This window comes from Nyctereutes procyonoides, unplaced genomic scaffold, assembly GCF_905146905.1.
Source record: "Nyctereutes procyonoides isolate TBG_1078 unplaced genomic scaffold, NYPRO_anot_genome, whole genome shotgun sequence".
Taxonomy (NCBI): Eukaryota; Metazoa; Chordata; class Mammalia; order Carnivora; family Canidae; genus Nyctereutes; species Nyctereutes procyonoides.
In genome coordinates, this window is record NW_026575140.1 from 85,292,302 (window position 1) to 85,311,481 (window position 19,180).

At 39.9% G+C, this 19,180-nt stretch overlaps 1 protein-coding gene and 1 long non-coding RNA gene across 2 annotated transcripts in view; both read left to right on the forward strand.

The window, feature by feature from the left end:
* The first annotated feature begins 3,607 nt into the window (after nt 1-3,607).
* Nucleotides 3,608-19,180, forward strand: part of LOC129497373 (uncharacterized) — a 160,430-nt gene continuing 144,857 nt past the window's right edge. Inside the window, exon 1 of the long non-coding RNA XR_008661919.1 lies at nt 3,608-3,701. This is a non-coding gene — a long non-coding RNA (uncharacterized LOC129497373). The remainder of the gene's footprint in view (nt 3,702-19,180) is intronic.
* On the forward strand, nt 8,037-8,449 carry LOC129497372 (ribosomal biogenesis factor-like). The gene has a single exon (XM_055306212.1). The coding sequence runs from the start codon at nt 8,091-8,093 to the stop codon at nt 8,391-8,393; it is 303 nt and encodes a 100-aa protein (XP_055162187.1). The 5' UTR covers nt 8,037-8,090; the 3' UTR covers nt 8,394-8,449.

The window sequence follows — 19,180 nt, forward strand, 5'->3', positions numbered from 1 at the left end:
AAGAAGTACTTTTGCTGGGGGAGTATCTTGCTGGTACTAGGAGCATCTTGCTGAGGGTTCAATGTGAATTCTAGACTGACCAGCCTTCACACCACTCCTAAAGACCTATCACTATTAGGCCAAGAGAAGGCCTTTAAATTTGGTGTGTGAAGTTATGTAGGTGCCCAGAAAAATGAATGCAATGTGAAGATCACAGCCAATATCTCCACTAGGAAATTTTGGAAGAAAAACAGCTGGGGTTAGCAGTGGGCAGGTATGGATGCAGCTTTTTATATGAACTTCTAAGGAGGCGAAATGGAGAGAAATTGAATGGAACCAGATGTTGGGCTATCTGTTCCAGCCTAACGACTTGGTTCTTCAGGGTCAGTCAGGGCCATGGGTACAGGAGAGAATGCCAGGCTTCCTGGCTAGTATCAATTCCAAAATTCTCTATATCTCTGGAGGTCAACAAGACATTGACTTGGGGTTAGCCCTGTACTTTGAGGTTTCTGTGCAGTACAATGGGGCCAGGAGAAACTGGTCATATGCATGTAGGATATACGATACAGTGAGAATCTCCTATATATGCTGGGCACTGTGCCAGAGGTTACACACACACACACACACACACACACACACACACACACACCATCTTGTTTGATTCCCTCAACTACTCTGTATTACAGTCAGTTGTCCACATTTGCAGAAGAGGAAACAGGCTCAGAGGCCATAGTTATATAGCTAGTAAGTGGCATTGCTGGGCTCTAACTCAGATCTTTCTGACCTCAGTGGCAGTGTTGATTCCCTCCATGTGACGATGAGCTGTAGATGTAGCAGCCCTTGGCTGAGCACTAATCATAAATAAAATCATCACTTTAGCTATTCTTGAGGGCAGGGTTGTGTCTTGTTCACAATCATACCCCCAGTGGCTAGTGGTGAAAGTTAAGAAAATACAGGATTGCATATACTTTTCTTAATGACCCTTGGCATAGGCATTTAAAAAAATTCCACTTTAGAAAAGAGGAAACTGAATGTCAGAGAATTTAGATACTTTTTCTAAGTCCTCAGAGACTGCTACTCAGTCTCAGGTTTGCATGAATTCAAAACTGATGATCTTTACATTTCTTGGTGTGTCTCCACCCTTGACCTGCCCTGTGCTGCTCAGCTTCTCTCTCCACAGGGAACATGCAAGCCAAATGTGGATGGGGAGAGGGTGGCTATGGTGGTGGGATGTGCACAGTTTGGCAATGAGAGAAGCCAAAAGTAGACCAATAAGCTGGATTCAGGCTCGGGCCCTACTCCATTTTCAGTTGGAGTATCTGTTTTATTTATTCTGATTTATTAGGATTTCTTTTTTTCCTCTTATGGGAGATTTTTTTTTTTTTACTCTCAAGAACAGCAAATATTTCATGCAGAGAAAATATATTCAGAGGTATCTTTGGTTTCTAAAGTTAACATTTAACTTATTAAAATTATAAATTCAAAGACTTAGTTTTTCCTTAAAGGTCGATTTACAAATCTTATTATTCTATTTATAAGTTTAGTAACTGTCAATTACTTTTAAGGGAGACTTTGATTAATAATTAGACCTATTTATAGACTTACATAACTCTAACCTTTTTAAACACCGTTTATGAATTGAATATTTTAATCTCATTTGAAGTCCTTCAATATCTTAACAAAATAAGCTTTCTCAACTTCTAAGTAATGCTTTTAAATTTTAATAAAATAAACTTAGACAGACGGTGATTCTTGAAGTACTCTTAACTATTCCAATATCGTATATAACCTTAGAAAGATTACACTGAAATATACAAGTCGAAATTACTCAGACATTTCAAATTGGGATTTTTAGTTCAGGTATATTTTATAATAGGGCAAACAACTTCTTTTGAGTACCAAAAAATTGGTACTCAAATAATACTCAATTTTTATACTACCAAATAGGCAAAGGTTTATTCTTAATACATAGATATTAATGTGCTAAGTGTGATTCTCATAAATGTTTCTATTCTTAATTCTCAATTTTTCCAGAGTTGAAAGATGCTTATCCACTAAGGAAATAATAATGTGATCCTAAGCAATTTGGGAAGAATTCAGAGATTTTAGGATTGTAGCCTAGATTCTTGCCTGCCCTATTTATAGCCCACAGCAGGACTTCATCCTGCTACAGGTGGTCCGGCTTGCATACAGGGCTGCACAAACTGGTGTGGCCACACAGCTACTTACAAGGGTTATCACTCCTGCTTACACTCGTTTATTCCACTAAGCCCTGTCCAGACCACTCAGAGAAGCCTGCAACTTCTACATGAAGTTGCTACATGACTCAATTTTGCTTTCCTTTGTCTAGGATGTATTGATTTCTTTTCCATCTAGCTCCAATGACTGTCGACATTAATGGAATTCCATCTTCTTTCCATAGTCTTCCTGACCAGTAGGACCACACAATTCATACAGTTATTAAAATGATATCCAATTACATCTTGCAAATCTCACAGCTTCTAAGGTGGAACACCTGACAATTTTACAAAGGGTTCTATTGTTTAAAAGGATGTTTTAAAACATAACACTGGTGGAGTCCTCGAGGTTTAAGAGAAAGAGCAAATATTTTGGGAGCACCTGGTATGAGCCAAGGACTTTATGTACATTATTTTATTTGTCCTCCAACACCCCTTCAAAGTATTTATTTTTATCCCTGTATTCAAATGAGGAAGCTGAGTTCATGGTGTTTGAAGTTTCTTGAGGCCAAATCGCTACTAAATGATAGAGCTCGGACTAGATTTTAGGATCCAAAGTTCAGGATCCTTCCACTCTGCTACTTTTCTGGGTTTTGAAGGGTTTATTACCTGGCTCTCTGAACAATGGGGTAGTCTCCTTGCCTCTGCACCTTGATGACAAAAACTTTCTAGTGTAAACCTAGTCTTTCCAGACAGTTGCAAGGCTCAAAAGCAATATCTGTTCTCCTTCCCCTCATGTTCCTTAAACCACCAAGATTAAGATTTAAGATTTCCAAGGATTTTCATGACAGCAGCAAATTAAGGGCAAGCTATAAGACTCGTTACAGCCACAGTCTTGGGCCAATGTTCCAAGGGTCCTGAGAGGTTTGTATGATTCAAATCCCAACCCCAGCTGAAGGTGATGAGGTTCAGGTGGCCCCAGAATGTGTCACTTTGGCATGTGGATTATTTTGAGCTGAAGACAATCAAGGCCAAGCAGACTCAATAGCTTTTACCTCCCCTTTAACTGTCTAAAAGAATTTAAATAGGAAGTCTGTGCTAGGAAGAGAGCTATTACCAAAGGTAACCTTGTTTCCCCCCCACCACATGAGAAGACTTCTCCGTATGATATGGCAAACATTTGTTTACCAAACATTTGCTCTTCCCTTTTTCCTGTAAATTGTCTTCCTTCCCTTTGCAGACCCAGACCACTATTTCCCTTCTACTTGGGATGGCATATAAGCTTCAGTTACCTGCCAAGGGATAGAGCCTCTCATCTTTGTGGGGCTCCCATAGGCACATAATTAGAGTTGTTTTTCCCTTGTTAATGTTTTATGCCAAGTTAATTATTAAATCAGCCAAAAAAATTGGGAAAGGAAGAAAGAACAGTTTTTGTCTTCTACTGTTTTGGTGCCTAACATAGGGGTGTCCAGGGGCTGGCCAGTGCTCACTTCAGGGCTGCTACAGGGGAGGGATCCTGGGACCTCTGACAGAAGCTAGCAGAAGGTAAGAATTCTTACCATGTCAGCCTCCTGGATCCCTGTCTGCGGGGTCTGTTGGAGGTGAAAGAGGTGATAAGCCTTTCCTTTTTCTAAATTTAGATTGGCCGAAAATATTTGTGTGAGCTAGTTACTTGGATATAGGGACTCTGGTAAAGATTCATTAGGAGTACTCTTGATTTCTACTGATCCGTTCATCTCAGAAATGATCATTGTTTTCTTTTGTCTTTGTCTTTTGTGACATTTGTCAGGAGAAAAACCACAGGGTAGAAAGCAGGCATAGATCCTAGAAGTCTGTTGTTTGAGCCAGCCTCACAGACTGGTGAGTTCAGGGTTCTCACCAGAAGGGCATCTGTTTAGATGGACTCTGTTGTGGGTTCCCTGTGTAAAAACCATCTGAGTTTTTCCTTTTGCCTTGTTCTATGTCCTGAGAACTTGGCTCTGTGACCAGTGAGAATATTGTCTCTGGTCTCTGCCATCTGGGAGTGTCCATACTGGTGTGCATCTGGTGGCCAGGCAAGTGGTCAGGGGTTCTGAGATGTGAAGTCACAAACAGCATTTTTAAATGTTGTTCAGCTGTGCCGGCTCTCGGGGGAGTTTGTCTTGAGGGGTCCCATCCATAAGGGCCTTTGTTGTCTCAACCTTTGTTGTCTTGTTAATGGTGGGAAAGCCCTGTTCCTGTAGTGGCTGCCTGGTGTCACAGATTAGCAGGTCTGTGGTGCCTCCGCGCTTCGGGGCCAAAATTTAACTTGAAGATAGAGTTTGGGATGCAGAGAAACAATAGCTTTATTGCTTAGGCAGGCAAAGGAGGCTGCAACAGGTTTTGGCCTTCAAAACCTGCAAGTCCTCCTGGAGGAAGGGACTGGGGGGCTTTATAGGGAAATATAGGTTCTAGCTGATTTTGACAGGAATTGTGTATGTGCTACCACCAGCTTCCTTTGTCAAGTCTTTAGGGTGGAACCGGGTTGGGTTCTTGAAACAAAAGGCTAAGAAGGGAGGAGCAGAGGTTTGTGGAAGAGAGGAAAAAGATTACTTTAAAATCAAGCTTCACTGAAGCATTTGATTTTTGTTCAGTTTTATGTTTTTAAGTGATTTCAAAGGCATCCCACATTCCCAAGAGACTGTTTTCTCTACACAGTTCTTGTCATCGGTGACAACAAAAGCCTTCAGTTTCTTAGGTTAACTTTGAGAGCGAACTTTCCAGATCTTGTGAGGGCTGCATCTCTTGCACTTTCTTGTGGGACACCTCTTGTGCTCTTGGTTAAGCCATAAAAAGGCTTATGGGTTTGAGTTACTACTGAGGTTAATAAACTCTACTTGTCAATAGTCAGGGAATGGGTCTTTTGCATTGAGAAGGCTCCTATATGTGAAAAAAAAAATTTTTTTTTAGAGAGCATTCATTTTAAACATCATTTTATTGGTATCTATGGAAAGACCAAATTAAAAAGTGGATACAAAGAAGTATAACGGCTAGCCTTGGGGGCTCCCTTAACTAGGTGAAAAAGCAGAAATTAAATTTAGAACAAAATTAAAGTCCACATCCAATGTAAATTCTTCTTTTTAAAGTCTGGCCCCATCTCAGCAAATTCCCATAACTTCCCAAATTCCTCCACCTTTCCCAGAAAATTCTTACACACTCCACTGCCTGTTTTAGCTTCCCTTTTGCTACAAGATTTACACAGAGCACTCCAGCCTAATCTCTAGGCCCAAGGTATGCATTCTTTCTCTGTTCTTTAAAGATGTAAATCTTACCATGTCTTTGAAATGTAAACACCTCCTGAGGTAATTAAAACTCTGCCCAGACTGAAAAAAAAAAAGGGGGGGGGGGAGTTGGGGAGGAAGAGGTCTTTTAAAAATACAAATGCTAAATAGTCTCTCTTGCCCAGATTCTAGATCATGGCCTCCTAAATATCACCTGTCAAGAACAATACAAATACAAACAACACAGTACAAATCTTAAAGTCTTCACCACATGTAGTAAAAAGCTTCAGCCATCTGAGCACATAAATGTAACTTTACTCCAACCAGTACTTATGAACTAGTGAGTTTTATATTCATATATACCTGATTCATGGCTGAAATTTTAAAATGAAAGAAAATCCTGAGATTTTCAAGAGTGATCTAAGTATGATTGTTAAGAACAAGTGAATTAAATAGATGTAAATGAAATAAATTTTAGGTGAACTTTATAATTGTCTTATGGATGTGTATTCGAAAATAGTTATCCAATTCTCTTTGGTGACTCCCACAGAGAAGAGTTTTCCTAAGGTGGGATCCCTGGGTGGTGCAGCGGTTTAGCGCCTGCCTTTGGTCCAGGGCGCGATCCTGGAGCCCTGGGATCAAATCCCACATCGGGCTCCCGGTGCATGGAGCCAGCTTCTCCCTCTGCCTGTGTCTCTGCCTCTCTCTCTCTCTCTGTGTGACTATCAAAAAAAGTTTTCCTAAGGTAAATTAATCGGTAGAATTTTATTGATTATCTAGATCATTTCCAAATAAGATAAAATACTAAAACATTAATTACTAAACATAAACTTTCTTTTACAGAGGAACTGGAGATATTTGGGTCCATTAGTAAAAACAGTCTGTGCTATACTGAAAAATTTACTATGGGAAAACATATCTTTTTAGAAATTATAAAAAGTGCTCATGAATTTACCAAGCCCCAGAATGCTAATGTTAAAGACAGTTCATAATCATTTGTTTTTAAATTCTCCTAAAAATCAAGGTTCTTAAGGGTTAAAATTCTAATATATGTAATTATAGGTGCTAGAAACAAGGGACACTTCTCCAAACACAAGGAAAGAAAGATGTGTTTTCAGTGACAGAAGGTATAAGGAATGGAAATGCATTTTTATTGAGGAAAAAGTAATATTTTCCTACAGAAAGGCTAGTTATTTCAAAATGAGCAAGAGGAAAAACAGGACAAAATCTGAATGTAAAAAAGAAAGTTGTAGAAGGTTTGTGGAAAAGGATTCTTCGGAAAGGAATTTTAATGTGTGGTCAAGCTGGCTAAGATTAGAATAAATCTAAATAAATTTTTAAACATTTAAAAAACTTTTTATTATTATTATTTTTTAAGATTTATTTATTTATTCATGAGAGACATAGAGAGAGAGGCAGAGACATAAGCAGAGGGAGAAGGCTCCTCACAGGAAGCCTGATGTGGGACTTGATCTCAGATCCTGTGATTAGGCCCTGAGCCGAAGGCAGACACTCAACCACCGAGCCAACCAGGTGTCCCATAAACATTTTTAAAACTTTTTTTTTACACTTTTTTAATAATTAAGTTTGAATGTCAAGAATAAGCTGCTACAAAAATTAGAATTTAATTTTCTCTCTATTAAAAAGATAGTTTCTTTAATTATTAGTGTGCTCTTGATAAGAGATTATAAAATGTTTTTCGTTCCCCTTTAATGTAATATAAGTCGAAGACAAAGATTTTGTGTCTTGTCTAAATAATTCCCTCTGTGTCTTTGTCAGATCTTTGATTACTTAAGAAGGCTAAGTCTTCTCTATTATAACAATTTTTTAGACAACCATTTAATTTTTTGTATTCGCTTGTGAAATCTTTTTTACTATGGTTAAATGGATAGCTAAGTATTGTTTCACAGCGACCTATGATCCTATTTGAACAAAGGTTAAAAATCTCTGATATTTTTGACAAATTTCCCTCAAATTAAATTCCAGTGAAGTGTTTTGGCCTTGAGCTAACTTTGTAATTTTATACAGGTACCCTGGAAAATTGCAAAAGATTTGTTCTCTCTCCTTATTTAAAACAAACAACAAAAAAAAAGGGAAGATGTTAAAATAGTATTTGATATGTTAAATTGCATGAAGGTTTTATCAAACAAGAAGTAATACTAAGCCTTCTTCATGTTGTATAGGTATATAAGTATTCTATAAATTGTATGAAATTCCTAGAAATATGTTATTAATCGTAATTCTAGCTATTATCTTAAAATGTTATGTTTCACAGAAATAAACAAATCTCCTTGCCAATTGATTGTAATAAACTCTCATCATGTCTTTAATTATGGCCATTTTTAGGTCTTTGATCACTTACAGATTGTTATTGTTTCACTCTGAAACTTTTGTGAATGTGTTTGCAAAAGTGCTTCAAGAGGACTCATGAAAAGTATTCTAGAATACAAGTTTCTGCTAACTTTAAAATAAAAAAAAACTGAACTGGGTAAGAATTTCTAGAACTGATGGAAAAACTGAATTCAAGTAGAACAAATATTGATAACACGGGACTGAATTGAGAAGGAGGATTATAGTTTTTTATGACTTTTTTGTTTGAAAGACTGCTGATGTTTAAAAAATGATTTGTGGTGCAGATGGTGTCGCCTGGGTCGTGAGTTGCTGCACGAGGGTATTGAAGGTGTGGTGAGAGACAATGGCCAAGAACAAACTAAGAGGACAGAAGTCCAGGAGTGTATTTCATATAGCCAGCCAAAAAAACTTTAAGTCTAAAAACAAAGCAAAACCAGTTACCATTAATCCTAAGAAGATAAACATTGTGAATGATGAAAAAGTTAACAGAGTGAATAAAGCTTTTGTAGATATACAAAAGGAACTTGCAAATTTCTCAAAAGGCCTTTCCCCTGAACCTCTGCAGAAACAGCTGATTCCTCAGCAGTGTCATGAAAATGAACCAGTTAATGTTGATGAAGCAACAAGATTAATGGCTCAGTTGTAATACACTGGAGATACATCAAATCCCCCCCAAAAGACCAATAAATTAAATGTTTTATACAAAAATAAAAAATAAAAAAAATAAAAAATGATTTGTTTTTTTCTAGATTGAAGGAAATCTTTCTTTTAGGCAACAGGCTTGAGCAATGGGAACCTGAGTAAGGTAAAAGAGCCCACAGTAACCACAGGTCTGAATGCAAACAAGCTCATTAGGCCACCCACCTCCAAATATCCGTATGTCCTAGCTGACAAGTGGGCTACTTGGAATTATGCACAGTACCAAAAAAAAAAAAATAATAATAATCCATGTGTTTCCATACCTCCTCATCCCCCATCCTTAACTATAGTTCCCTACCACTGTCCTGTGTCAGACATTCTCTTCTGTCCTGCTTGCTGTTCCCTTGCGGTGCATTCGATAAATGTCTCTCTACTTTGTTCTGCCTCAGGTGAATTTGTTCACTCCCTGTGCCACCTGCTTCCACCTGGTTGGGTCAGTCTACAAATTTTTTTTTTCTTTTTTTCTTACTTTTGTGAACAAAGATGAAACATTTATCTTTTTCTCTTTGCTTGATCCTCCAGAATTCGTAAACTCTTAGTGAGTATTCTTATTTTCATGGCAATATAGTTATTTACACGTATTCAGCTTGTGGTCCTTGTAACAGGATACAGTTAGAAACATTGGTTATATCACCAAGGATTTGACTGAGATGTCATATTTGAGAGAGAAACACACAGACTCAGATAAGAACAGACAGCTTTAAGGAACTAAAGTTGACTTAATTGAACCAGTCCCTTGAAAATCCAGTCTGGTATCTTGCTTACAGAGTTCCCAGTAGCCTTTATAAGGTGAGTAAGGAAGGATACGTCCGGGCAGGCCCAGGAACCTCAGGACTTTGAGGACCTCAATAAGAGAGAAATTCACCCAAATCTATAGGTATTATAGGTAAAGTCCAATGCAAGTCTTTGACTTGGCTGCTTAGCCCCGAGAAGCTGTTAAAAGTCCAATCTGAGATTTCTTATATAAAGCTCCAGCAAAGCAAATAAAAAAGACTATATAGTTAGTCATTATTCTTGCTGCACTTATGTAAATGGTCAAGTAAGTTGATTGAAATGGATAATTTCTAAACTAAATACTTAACTATGGTTCTCTTTAATAAAAATGGGAATGAATTATAGAGAGAAAAATTGTATTTCTGTAGAAACTGTAATACACACTCATGGAAATTACATTCTAGTCTGTTAATTGTCTTTGAGGCTTCATTTTCTACCTGTAAATGGACCTAGATCCTGAATTCTACTTTCTTCCAGTATTTGGCTATAATTATCCAAACTAGCATTTCTAATTGTTCTCTACCCTTCTGACTTAGAATCAGTAAGAACTAAAACTGCCCTTTTCCAAAGCCATGCAAGCTATACCTGGACAACCTAATATAAACCACAGAGAAATCACCACAACAGTTCATATATAGACCATCTTCACTCCTATGGCTATGTGGCCACCACTTGCCTTCACTCCATCTGAAGATGCTTTGAACTTGACATCTAGAAATCTTGACTAGCTACCCTCAGAACTCAGAAACTGGTTTACAATTTGTTCCAATCATTGACCATTGTTTTCCTTTTGTTTCCTGGGAAATACATTAAGTACCTGATTTCTTGCACAATATAGGCCTAACTTTGGGATCCTAGCTGATCACCACCTCCTAAAATGAGACCTTACTGTTTAAGTGCAGTGACCTAATTTCAAGATTACAAGATTAATTCAATGAAATAAAGGAGCAACCTACTAGCTCAGTTTTTAATATATGAAACATCCAGGGAAGTTTCAGAGGAGGGAACTGATGGGGTTCAGGGCAGGCCTTCCCAGAATGTGCTGCTTTGGCATGTGGGCTATTTTTTGTTGAAGACAGCCAAGTTTAGCAGAATCAAAAGGGCTTTTTGCCTCCCCTTGAATACCTAAAAGAATCTAGATAGGAAGCCTATTTCAGGAAAAAAGCTATTACCAAAGATAACTTGTTTGTGTGTGTGTGGTTGTTGTTGCGTGTGTGTTTTATATAAAAAGGATTTCTCCACAGGGCATAGCATACATTTGTTCACCAAACATTTTCTTTTTTCATCTTGTGTATTGTCTTCCTCTCATTTGAAGTCCCAGACCCCTACCTTCTGCTTAGCTCAGGAGGACACATAAACCTCAACTATCTGACTGTTAGAGAAAGCCTGTCATGTCTTCGTGGGGTTCCCATAAGAATACAATTAAGTTTGTTTTTCTTGTTAATTTGTCTTATGTCAATTCAATTATTAGACCAGCCAAAGAACCTAGAAGGAAAGAAAGGAAATCCTAGTACTCCTTCCACCTGTCCTAGAAACCCTTGGGCTTTCTTCCGTCTCTAGGAGGCATTCAAACAGTTCTAAAAATTAGTACTTTCTGCCTCCTACCTTTCCTTGCCTTCTTTTCTGTTTGCCCAGGTGAGAGCTGCTTCCCCACCAAGTCCCAGTGTGGCTTCGGACTCACAGCTTCTTAGGGAAGAGGATTGGAGCTTAAGCCCACAGGCTGTAATGGTTGAGCCAGTTCCTCTGTGGTGCACAGGCCAGCTGAATGATATCTTTTCAGTCACCCTGAGTGATTGCCTGACAGGGAAGAAGGAGAACTCTTTACCCTGGAAGTAGGATGTGTCTGTAGAAATTCATTGTCTCTTTGCTGAGGGTTGGAGCCAACAGAGTGGGTAAGCTTCCAACAGAGCTTCAAGCAGATGACTGCATTTGAGTGACACCTGATGTGAAGACCCGGTGTCAGCCCACAGTAGACTGAATCCACAACAAAAAGATCTTGGGACTGAGGAAAAGGGTCTTTGATTCCTGTCTTGGCTTTCTTATTGACTAGCTATGTGATTTAGGACTTTGAGAGCCAGGACTCTTAAGGTGGGGATTATTTTGATTATTTTCACTTTGTGAATTATGCTCCCTCTCTCCCCCACTATTTAGAATTTTTATTTTATTCCATTAAAAAATGTTCTTTTAGGCTTTTTTAGATGTAGGCTTTAGAAAGTCATAAATCATTTTCATACATGCATCAAAAACAGGAAAATATGAGTGAAATAAGCTGATTAAGGTATTCCTAAAATTTCTTCACTTTTCTGAAAATTGTTTTGGCTTAGGCATCTAAAAACTACATTTTTCTGCACAATTGTTTTGAATGCTGAGTAAGGTTGTAATGGCACATTGATAAAATGGTGGCAAGGAAGGTACCTACCCAGAATGCCTAAATCCTGCCTGACTAATCACATTCCCAACAAGCCTTCTGAGATTCCTTAGGCCCTACACAACCAAGGAACAATAGTTGAGTACGAATAATAGTGTCACTTGCCTATCAGCATGGATAACTCTCATCAAACTAAGAACTCTGATAAAAAATCCTTGGAGCCCATGTCATGGGGGGCCTAAATGAAGACTTCTGCTCTGGTCTTAAATCTCAATTTGGGACCACCTTGGTCAGGTGGGGATTAAAGTGGGAACTAAAAGGTAGAACTGTCCATTTTGTACCAAGAGATTTTTCCTGAAGTTTTTCTGTGTTCTAATTTCTTCATGAAAGGATTAGCTCAGAGCACTGTGTATAGCCACAGGCAGTGGGACCAGATCCATTCTCTCAACTGGCATGAGTACCAGTTGCTGAGCCAGGGACAACAGCTTGAGTCTCAATTATGGGGTTGGGTCAGACAGTCAAAAGGAGATGCCTGAAAGGAAGTCAGTGATTCAGTGGAGCTCCATTGTTTTCTGGAAGAGGAAAGCTGTTCAACATTAATAGCCACATTCATCCTGCAGACAAAAGAACATTTGGTGAGAAGATTCACCTTCCCCCTCCCAGCCACGCCTTCTCTTATCACTTCACAGGATGCTGAACAGACAGAAGGTATTTAAACCTGCTGGTTTGGGTTCAGTTTCTCATCCCACTCTAGATAACCAGCACTGTTTCCTTTTCATTATGGAGACCAGGCAGGGAATTGGGAATAGGTAGGTGTTAGTGATGGAAAATGATCCTTTCTCCCAAATCAATAAAAAAAAAAAAAAAATCAAACTTCATGTTCCTAAGTGGCCTTGAGAAACCTTGGCTAAAGTTTCCTGTTAAGTTCCCAGGAATAGCTAAGAAACTACTTAAGGCAAACTCAGGGTGACCTAGCCATCTGTACTTATCTGAGCCAGTGAAATGGATTGGGACACCCTGTGAGGCCAAAAAGATATGAGTATGGCTGTGTTTCAAAGTGGTTACAACCATGGGTTTGGAGCCACAGAGAGCTGGATTTGACTCTTGGCCCTGTTGCTTATTCTGTGAGATTGGACTCTCAGCTCTCTCTGAACCTCAGTTCCCATCTCCAGAGATAAATGATAACAATCCCCACCTTAAGAGTTCTGGCTCTCCTTAAGCAGTCAATAAATGATAGCTGTTATTATTGCCTGGGGAGGGAAGACTAGGGGCAGATGACTTAGCACAGAACTGGGCATTTAGCATTGAAAAATATCTCTTACATTCCACTGCCTTCCCCTCATTGCACTTTTTACTAATGTCTATGAAACCTTGACAAATTGCAATGTCTTGCCTAAAATGACATAATGAAGATGTTATTGAGTATGGTGAGGTGAGGTGTGTGTATGAATATATGGTATCAAGCAGGGAATGAGAACAAATTTATAGTTCTTAGATTACTGCGACAGTGCCACTAGCAGGTGAAATCGATCATTTTAATGGTTGGATTTTTCTTCCATTTTCTGGATAAAGATACAAGTCTTTGGTTTTTAAAGCTCCCCAGCATTTTTCTGGTTTTAATTAAAACAAATAACTATAGAAATAATTGTGTTTCTATAAATACCAGCAGGAACTGAATACTGGGTACTGTGTAAGAGCCCATGTATAAAGGGGAATATTCTGAGACTTTATTCAACCCTCATCATTAGGATACTGGTATTAATGTTGTAAGTGGCTGCAAGCAGCTTTAACAGTAAGGAATACAGTGAAAAGTCTTCCAACACCAAATAGCTAGTCTTTCCTGGGGAAACAGAATCTGCTTCTGAGGAATAATCTAGCTAGCTGAGAAAATCTGGAAATCCATGTGTGGCCATTTACTACAGGTGAATATTTTATTCCAGAGATTGTTAGGTGAGAGACTGAGATACTTTATTTGAAAGCTCCTACTTCTATTGCTAAGCCTAAGAGCCAGACAAAGGGCTTGGGAAAGATCTAAGGAAAAGTGAGACTCCAAGAAGGGTTGGACATTATAAAAAAAAAAAAAAATCACAGAATGGTCAGCTCTGGAGGAATCTTAGAGATGAGTTAATATCCTGATCCAAAGCACCCATTTTACAAATGAGATCCACATAGATGGAGTGCCTAAGATCATTGGAGACTAGAGCCCAACTTTTCAGATGCCTGGTCCAATGCATCGGAGATTGTCACCTATTTGTGGGATGCCTTCTGGGTATAAGGGTATGGAAAGTATAAGACATCCTACCTTACAGCATGGCACTTAGTGTGTAGTCAGACAAACAAGGTGTGTAACCATGGAGTGATAACAATACTTCCAGGCATGTGTGATAGGCAACATCTGTGTGATGGGAGCTGAGACAGAAGAAGGAGAGATCTCATTATTGATGGGCCAGGGAAGCTTCTAAAAGTTGTGGGCCTATAGGAGGGCCATGAAGGATGTATATGGTTTAGATGGAAGGAGAGGAAAGCCATTCTAAGAAGGAGAAAGATGTTCAGAAGAGCCAAGTTAGAACAGCAAGAGGAATATTTGTGATTTAGCAACAATTTGGCAGAAGTGGTAAGTTTCCTGGGGTCACAAAATCTTAGAACTGGGAGATACTTCAAAGGTCATCAAGTTCAGTCACCTCATTTTACAGTTGAGAATATTAGGTCCAGAAAGTTAAAGTGGCTTGCCCAAGTTTATACACCTACAAAGAGCAGACTGGGGATTAGGGTCCTGGCCCATGACTTCTCACCCAGTACATTTTTTACTGTACCCTGCTGACTCTGAGAAAGTGATAATAGAGTGATCACTGAGGACCTTGCATGAGACACAATATGTTTGTATGGGAAACCTCTGAACTGGGAGGTAACACATAGAGTGGTACCTCAAACAGATTGAGCTGATGGTGATATGCAGGATGGATGTAAGGGATTAAGTGGAGAGACCAGTTAAAGAGGCCCCAGACCTAGAACAGCCATGAGATAATATGAACTGAGATGGTAGGAGAGAAAATGAAGAAGAAAGGATGAATGTGAGAGAGAGAGGCTATGGGAGAGTCAGGCAATGAGAGAGGATGAAGACAATGACTACTCTGAAGTCCAGACTTGACCACTTGTCCATAGAAGAAACCACCTTATACTTTTCTCCCAGCTTTTGCTGTCAACTGCCCTTCGCCCTTCACACATGTATTCATTCTTCCTTTCAATAAGCATTTTGGAGCCTGTGGAAGGTGTTCCATATTCACCCCAGCCAGTGACCAACTGAGTGTGATGTTTCTGTTGTTTTCTTGGGATCTGCCCCCTTGAACTCTTCTTGGTCAGTTGTTAGAGGAGAAATAAGGAGAACAGCTTGGTCATTGAAAAGAAAAAAAAAAAGAAAGAAAAACCCTGATTGTCTGGGAGGGTGTTGAAAAGCCAGCAAGATTTCAAATGGGAGAAGGATCAAAGTGTCTTGAGAAGGGAGGAGGCGGGCCCTGTGCACACAGAAGCTCCTGGGTCTTAGGGAGAATAAAAGATCCCTGTGTGATGGCAACAAAGGCACTGTTGTGCATTCACAGCTAGGGGCCTGCAGGGGTGATGAACAGCATTGGCCCTGAGGGCAGGCTGGGGTGGCTCTAAGCTCGGACTGCTGCCCCCACCCAGGAAAGAGTGGAAGGGCCCTTGTGTCAACTATCAGAATCAGGATGGGTGCTGAAGGCTTTCAGAGGGAGACCCAGAAACCACAGCTTTAGAAGCCTGAGGCAGTTGAAGGGCAGAGTCTATGCTTTCCTTCCCCTTCATCTCATCTCTCATCGATTCCTACCCCATCCTGATCTTTGGATACCTTTAATAATTATGGTTTGTCCTTCTCCTCTTCTTGGCTATTGTGACAGTTTTTATTCCAAAGGTTTAGTCTTACCAACTGGACTTGAACAAATCACAGTGAATAGATCAGATACACAGACCGACTAGTAGATGGGTTCTAGCCATATGGAAAAGCATTCTGTTATGCATCTAGGCCAAACATAATGTTCTAGGCACAGAGGAGACTTCAAAATGGTTTATTTTACTTTTGTTTCTATCTTCTAATAATACAAAGTAAAAATAGAGTAGAAGGAGGTCCAGAAAGCAGGTTAGGGAACTATGGCCAAATACTCCAAGTCAAAGAACTTGGAGAACTATTGTAAATGTCCTCTGGTTGCCTCTTGTACCCTTTGAGGTCAGGGGTTGTAGAGAAGTGCTCTGGAACCCTTGCTCCACTAGTTCCTAGTGTGTGATTTGGGGTAAATTACTGAATTTCTCTGGATTTTGTTCTTCGTTTGTAATGTAGGTACAATATCTACTTTGCATAGTTTTAGCAAGAAATTTATCAAGTGTCTGGCAAAGAGTAGGTGTGGATTGAGATTAGCTCTGGGTGAGACCAGTTCAGATTTAGGACTTGGTATGCAATTCATGCTGTTCTCTCAGAGTTGTTTCCTTCTGGCATCAAGGAAAATCAATCTCAAAGAAATGTGATTATCAGGAAAGAGATGACCACGTGGCGGGAATTGCCATGCTCGAGGTCATCCTGGAGGTTACCTCACTCATCATGCTGCCTTGTGTCGTCGGGACACCATGGATGGATGCCCATGTAGACTTTATTATAAGAAGCCTGAGGACTGGGCAGTGTGTGGTTAGGAAAGTCATGTCCCAGCAGGAAAGAGTCAGTGACTTGTGCAAACTGCAAGCTGAGCCAGGAATGCAACCCAGGCATCCTGAATCCCCACCCTATGCCTAATGATAAGGCCCATTCCTGTGTCCTGTATCTGGGGTTGAACATTTCTGGAGCCAAGAGGGTGACATCAGGGCATCTGGTGAGCTCAATCAGCTGCTCTGGTTTGGATGTAGAGAAATGGTAGCAGAGCTCCAAGAGAAGGGCTTTGCAGCCTGGTTTTCTCAGAGGCCCATGGTGGGAACAGGTCCTTCCCTGGAGACTAGAGGGAGGCAGTAAGCTTTCAGAATTCTCCACAGGCATGGGCGGGAAGAACCACTGAAGCATTGAAGGGGAAGGGAGAGAATGATTTATGGGTAAAACCTAAATGAGCAGAACTTGCCGGCTTGACCTCAGCACCAACTGAAGGGCGTGGGAGAGCATTCTGCAAATATTTGAGAAGAATTGGTGCCAGAGAACTCAGTGGCTGAACCTGCATGGAAGGGAAGGGAAGGAGCACAGAGCTAAGTCTGTCAAGGAAATCTTTCCCAGAGCCTCCTCCCTCAGGAACCCTTGTCTGTTTGGGTATCTCCTCATAGCAAAGGGTTTAAGGGCTGACAAATTCCAGGATACAGACCACATGGGCCAGAGAAATAGGCCCAGATCACCTCTCCTGTAGAGAATTTGGGCAGAATGCATGAAGAAATACAGGCAGGGAGAACAAGATGAATGGGATAGTCCTGTCCTTTCATTTTATGTCCTGTTCTAATCAGTTTTCTGAAGATTCCCCATTAAATCTGTGTTAGTCTTGGCTTGTTCCACCTTGCCCCGGTCCCTTCCCTATAATATCTGTGTGTGTGTGTGTGTGTGTGTGTGTGTGTGTGTATGTTTAACAAGTTCACAGTAGGCAGTTCATCTTCCCTCAGGAAGCCCATCCCAACCTCAAGTGGCACATACTTGTGGTCATTACAGTGTCCCCCACTACTCCCCACCTGCCTGAAAGGCTAACACATTTCAGCATACCAAAGGTTCTGAGCTGTACTTGGTAAAGAAATACTTTGAACTTCGTTTATTCTAATATTTCTTAAATATGTGTGATTATGAAATTCCACTTTTAGATAAATAGGTTACATGTTGGCCGAGAGATTTCCTCACTTGGTGATTCATGTGTGTAGGACTGGCACCCCCGATTACATCCTAATGCCTCAGTGGGAAAGACTGCACATTCTGCTTCCTTTGCACCTTCCATAGCACATACCAAACCTTAGGTGCTCACAACATTTGGGCTTACTTAAAAGACAAGAGGAATACAAGAAATAAAATGAGAAAGCAAATGACAAAACTGAGAGAAAAAAAATTTAAGTGGGAAAACTTTATTATATGCATACAAAGGGATGATATCTGGCACATGGAGAAACTTTTGTAAATCAGTAAGAAAAACAATGCTGCAACAGAGATGGAAAAAGTCATGAATACTCAATTCACAAAAGAAGAAATATACAAAGCTTGTATACATTTGGATAAATCTTAACCTCACAGTGATAAAAAAATACAAAGTGAAAAACAAAGGGTCATTTTATCAATTAAAATGGGAAAGAAGAAAGAATTGGGTTCATGAAGGATGTAGGGAAATAAGCACTCATTTATGTTATGTTGTTGACTTTTTAAAAAGTTAGTATATAGCTATTTCCCCCAAGATGTGCTAAAAACAGAAATTTCACCCTCACGAACCATTTATCAAAAATGTTATTATTGGGATGCTTGGGTGTCTCAGCAGTTGAGCATCTGCCTTCAGCTCAGGGCATGATTCTGGAGTTCTGGGATCGAGGCCCACGTCGGGTTCCCTGTATGGAGCCTGCTTCTCCTTCTGCCTATGTCTCTGCCTCTCACTCTCTGTGTCTCTCATGAATAAGTAAATAAAAATATTTAAATTAATAAAAAATTATTGTCTGTATAATATCCCAAAATATGGAGAATCAGAATTCACTTAGCTGCCATTTTGAAGGAGCATTTAGGTTATTTCCAAGGTTTTATGTGATCTCAGGTTATGTCTTTATTTTATTTATTTATTTGTTGTTTATTTATTTATAAAAGATTTTATTTATTTGAGAGAGAGAGAGAGAGCACGAGCAGGAGGGAGGGGCAGAGGGAGAGGAAGAAGCAGACTCTCTGCTGAGTAGGGAACCCAGTACCCTGGACTTATGACCTAAACTGAAGGCAAATGCTTAACCAACTGAGCCACCCAGGCACCCTAGATTAGGTCTTATTTAATATGTGTTAGTTACATAGTGCTGTGTAACAAGTAGCTCCAACGCTAACCAAAACCAAATATGATTGGTTCAAAACAAGAATTGTAGTTAAATCTGGTTTCTAAGGGTCAAAAACTTGGATAGGGCACAGCAGAGCAAGTTGTCTAGAACTAGACATCTAGAAGCCTGGAAGCCCAGCGCTGGAATCACCTGAGGTGTGACTTTCTCACATGTCCGCCATTGATTCTTAGTGGAGCTGTCAGCTGGAACCTCAACATGTAGCCTCCCTGCGTGGCCTGGGCTTCCTTACAACATGGCCCTTGGGATCCAAGGGCAACTGAGAAGCATATTGCACTGGTTTCCTCTTGATGTTTTAATATATCACCACAAATTTAGTGGCTTAAACCAACATGATTTTGTTCTTTTATTGTTCTGGCAGTCAGAAGTCTGAGATGAGCCTTACCAGCCTAAAATCAAGGTGCTGGCAGTGATATGTTTCTTTTGGAGGCTCCAGGGGAGAATTTGTTTCCTGGCCTTTTCCAACTTCTAAAACTGCATTCTTTCCATTTTTTGGCCTGTGACCCCTTTCTCCATCTCCCAAGCCAGCAGCAGAACATCTTGGTTCAGTGGTTCCA

Coding starts and splice junctions, on each gene's coding strand:
- LOC129497372 (XM_055306212.1), top strand. CDS start 8,091: ATGGCCAAGAACAAACTAAGAGGACAGAAGTCCAGGAGTGTATTTCAT.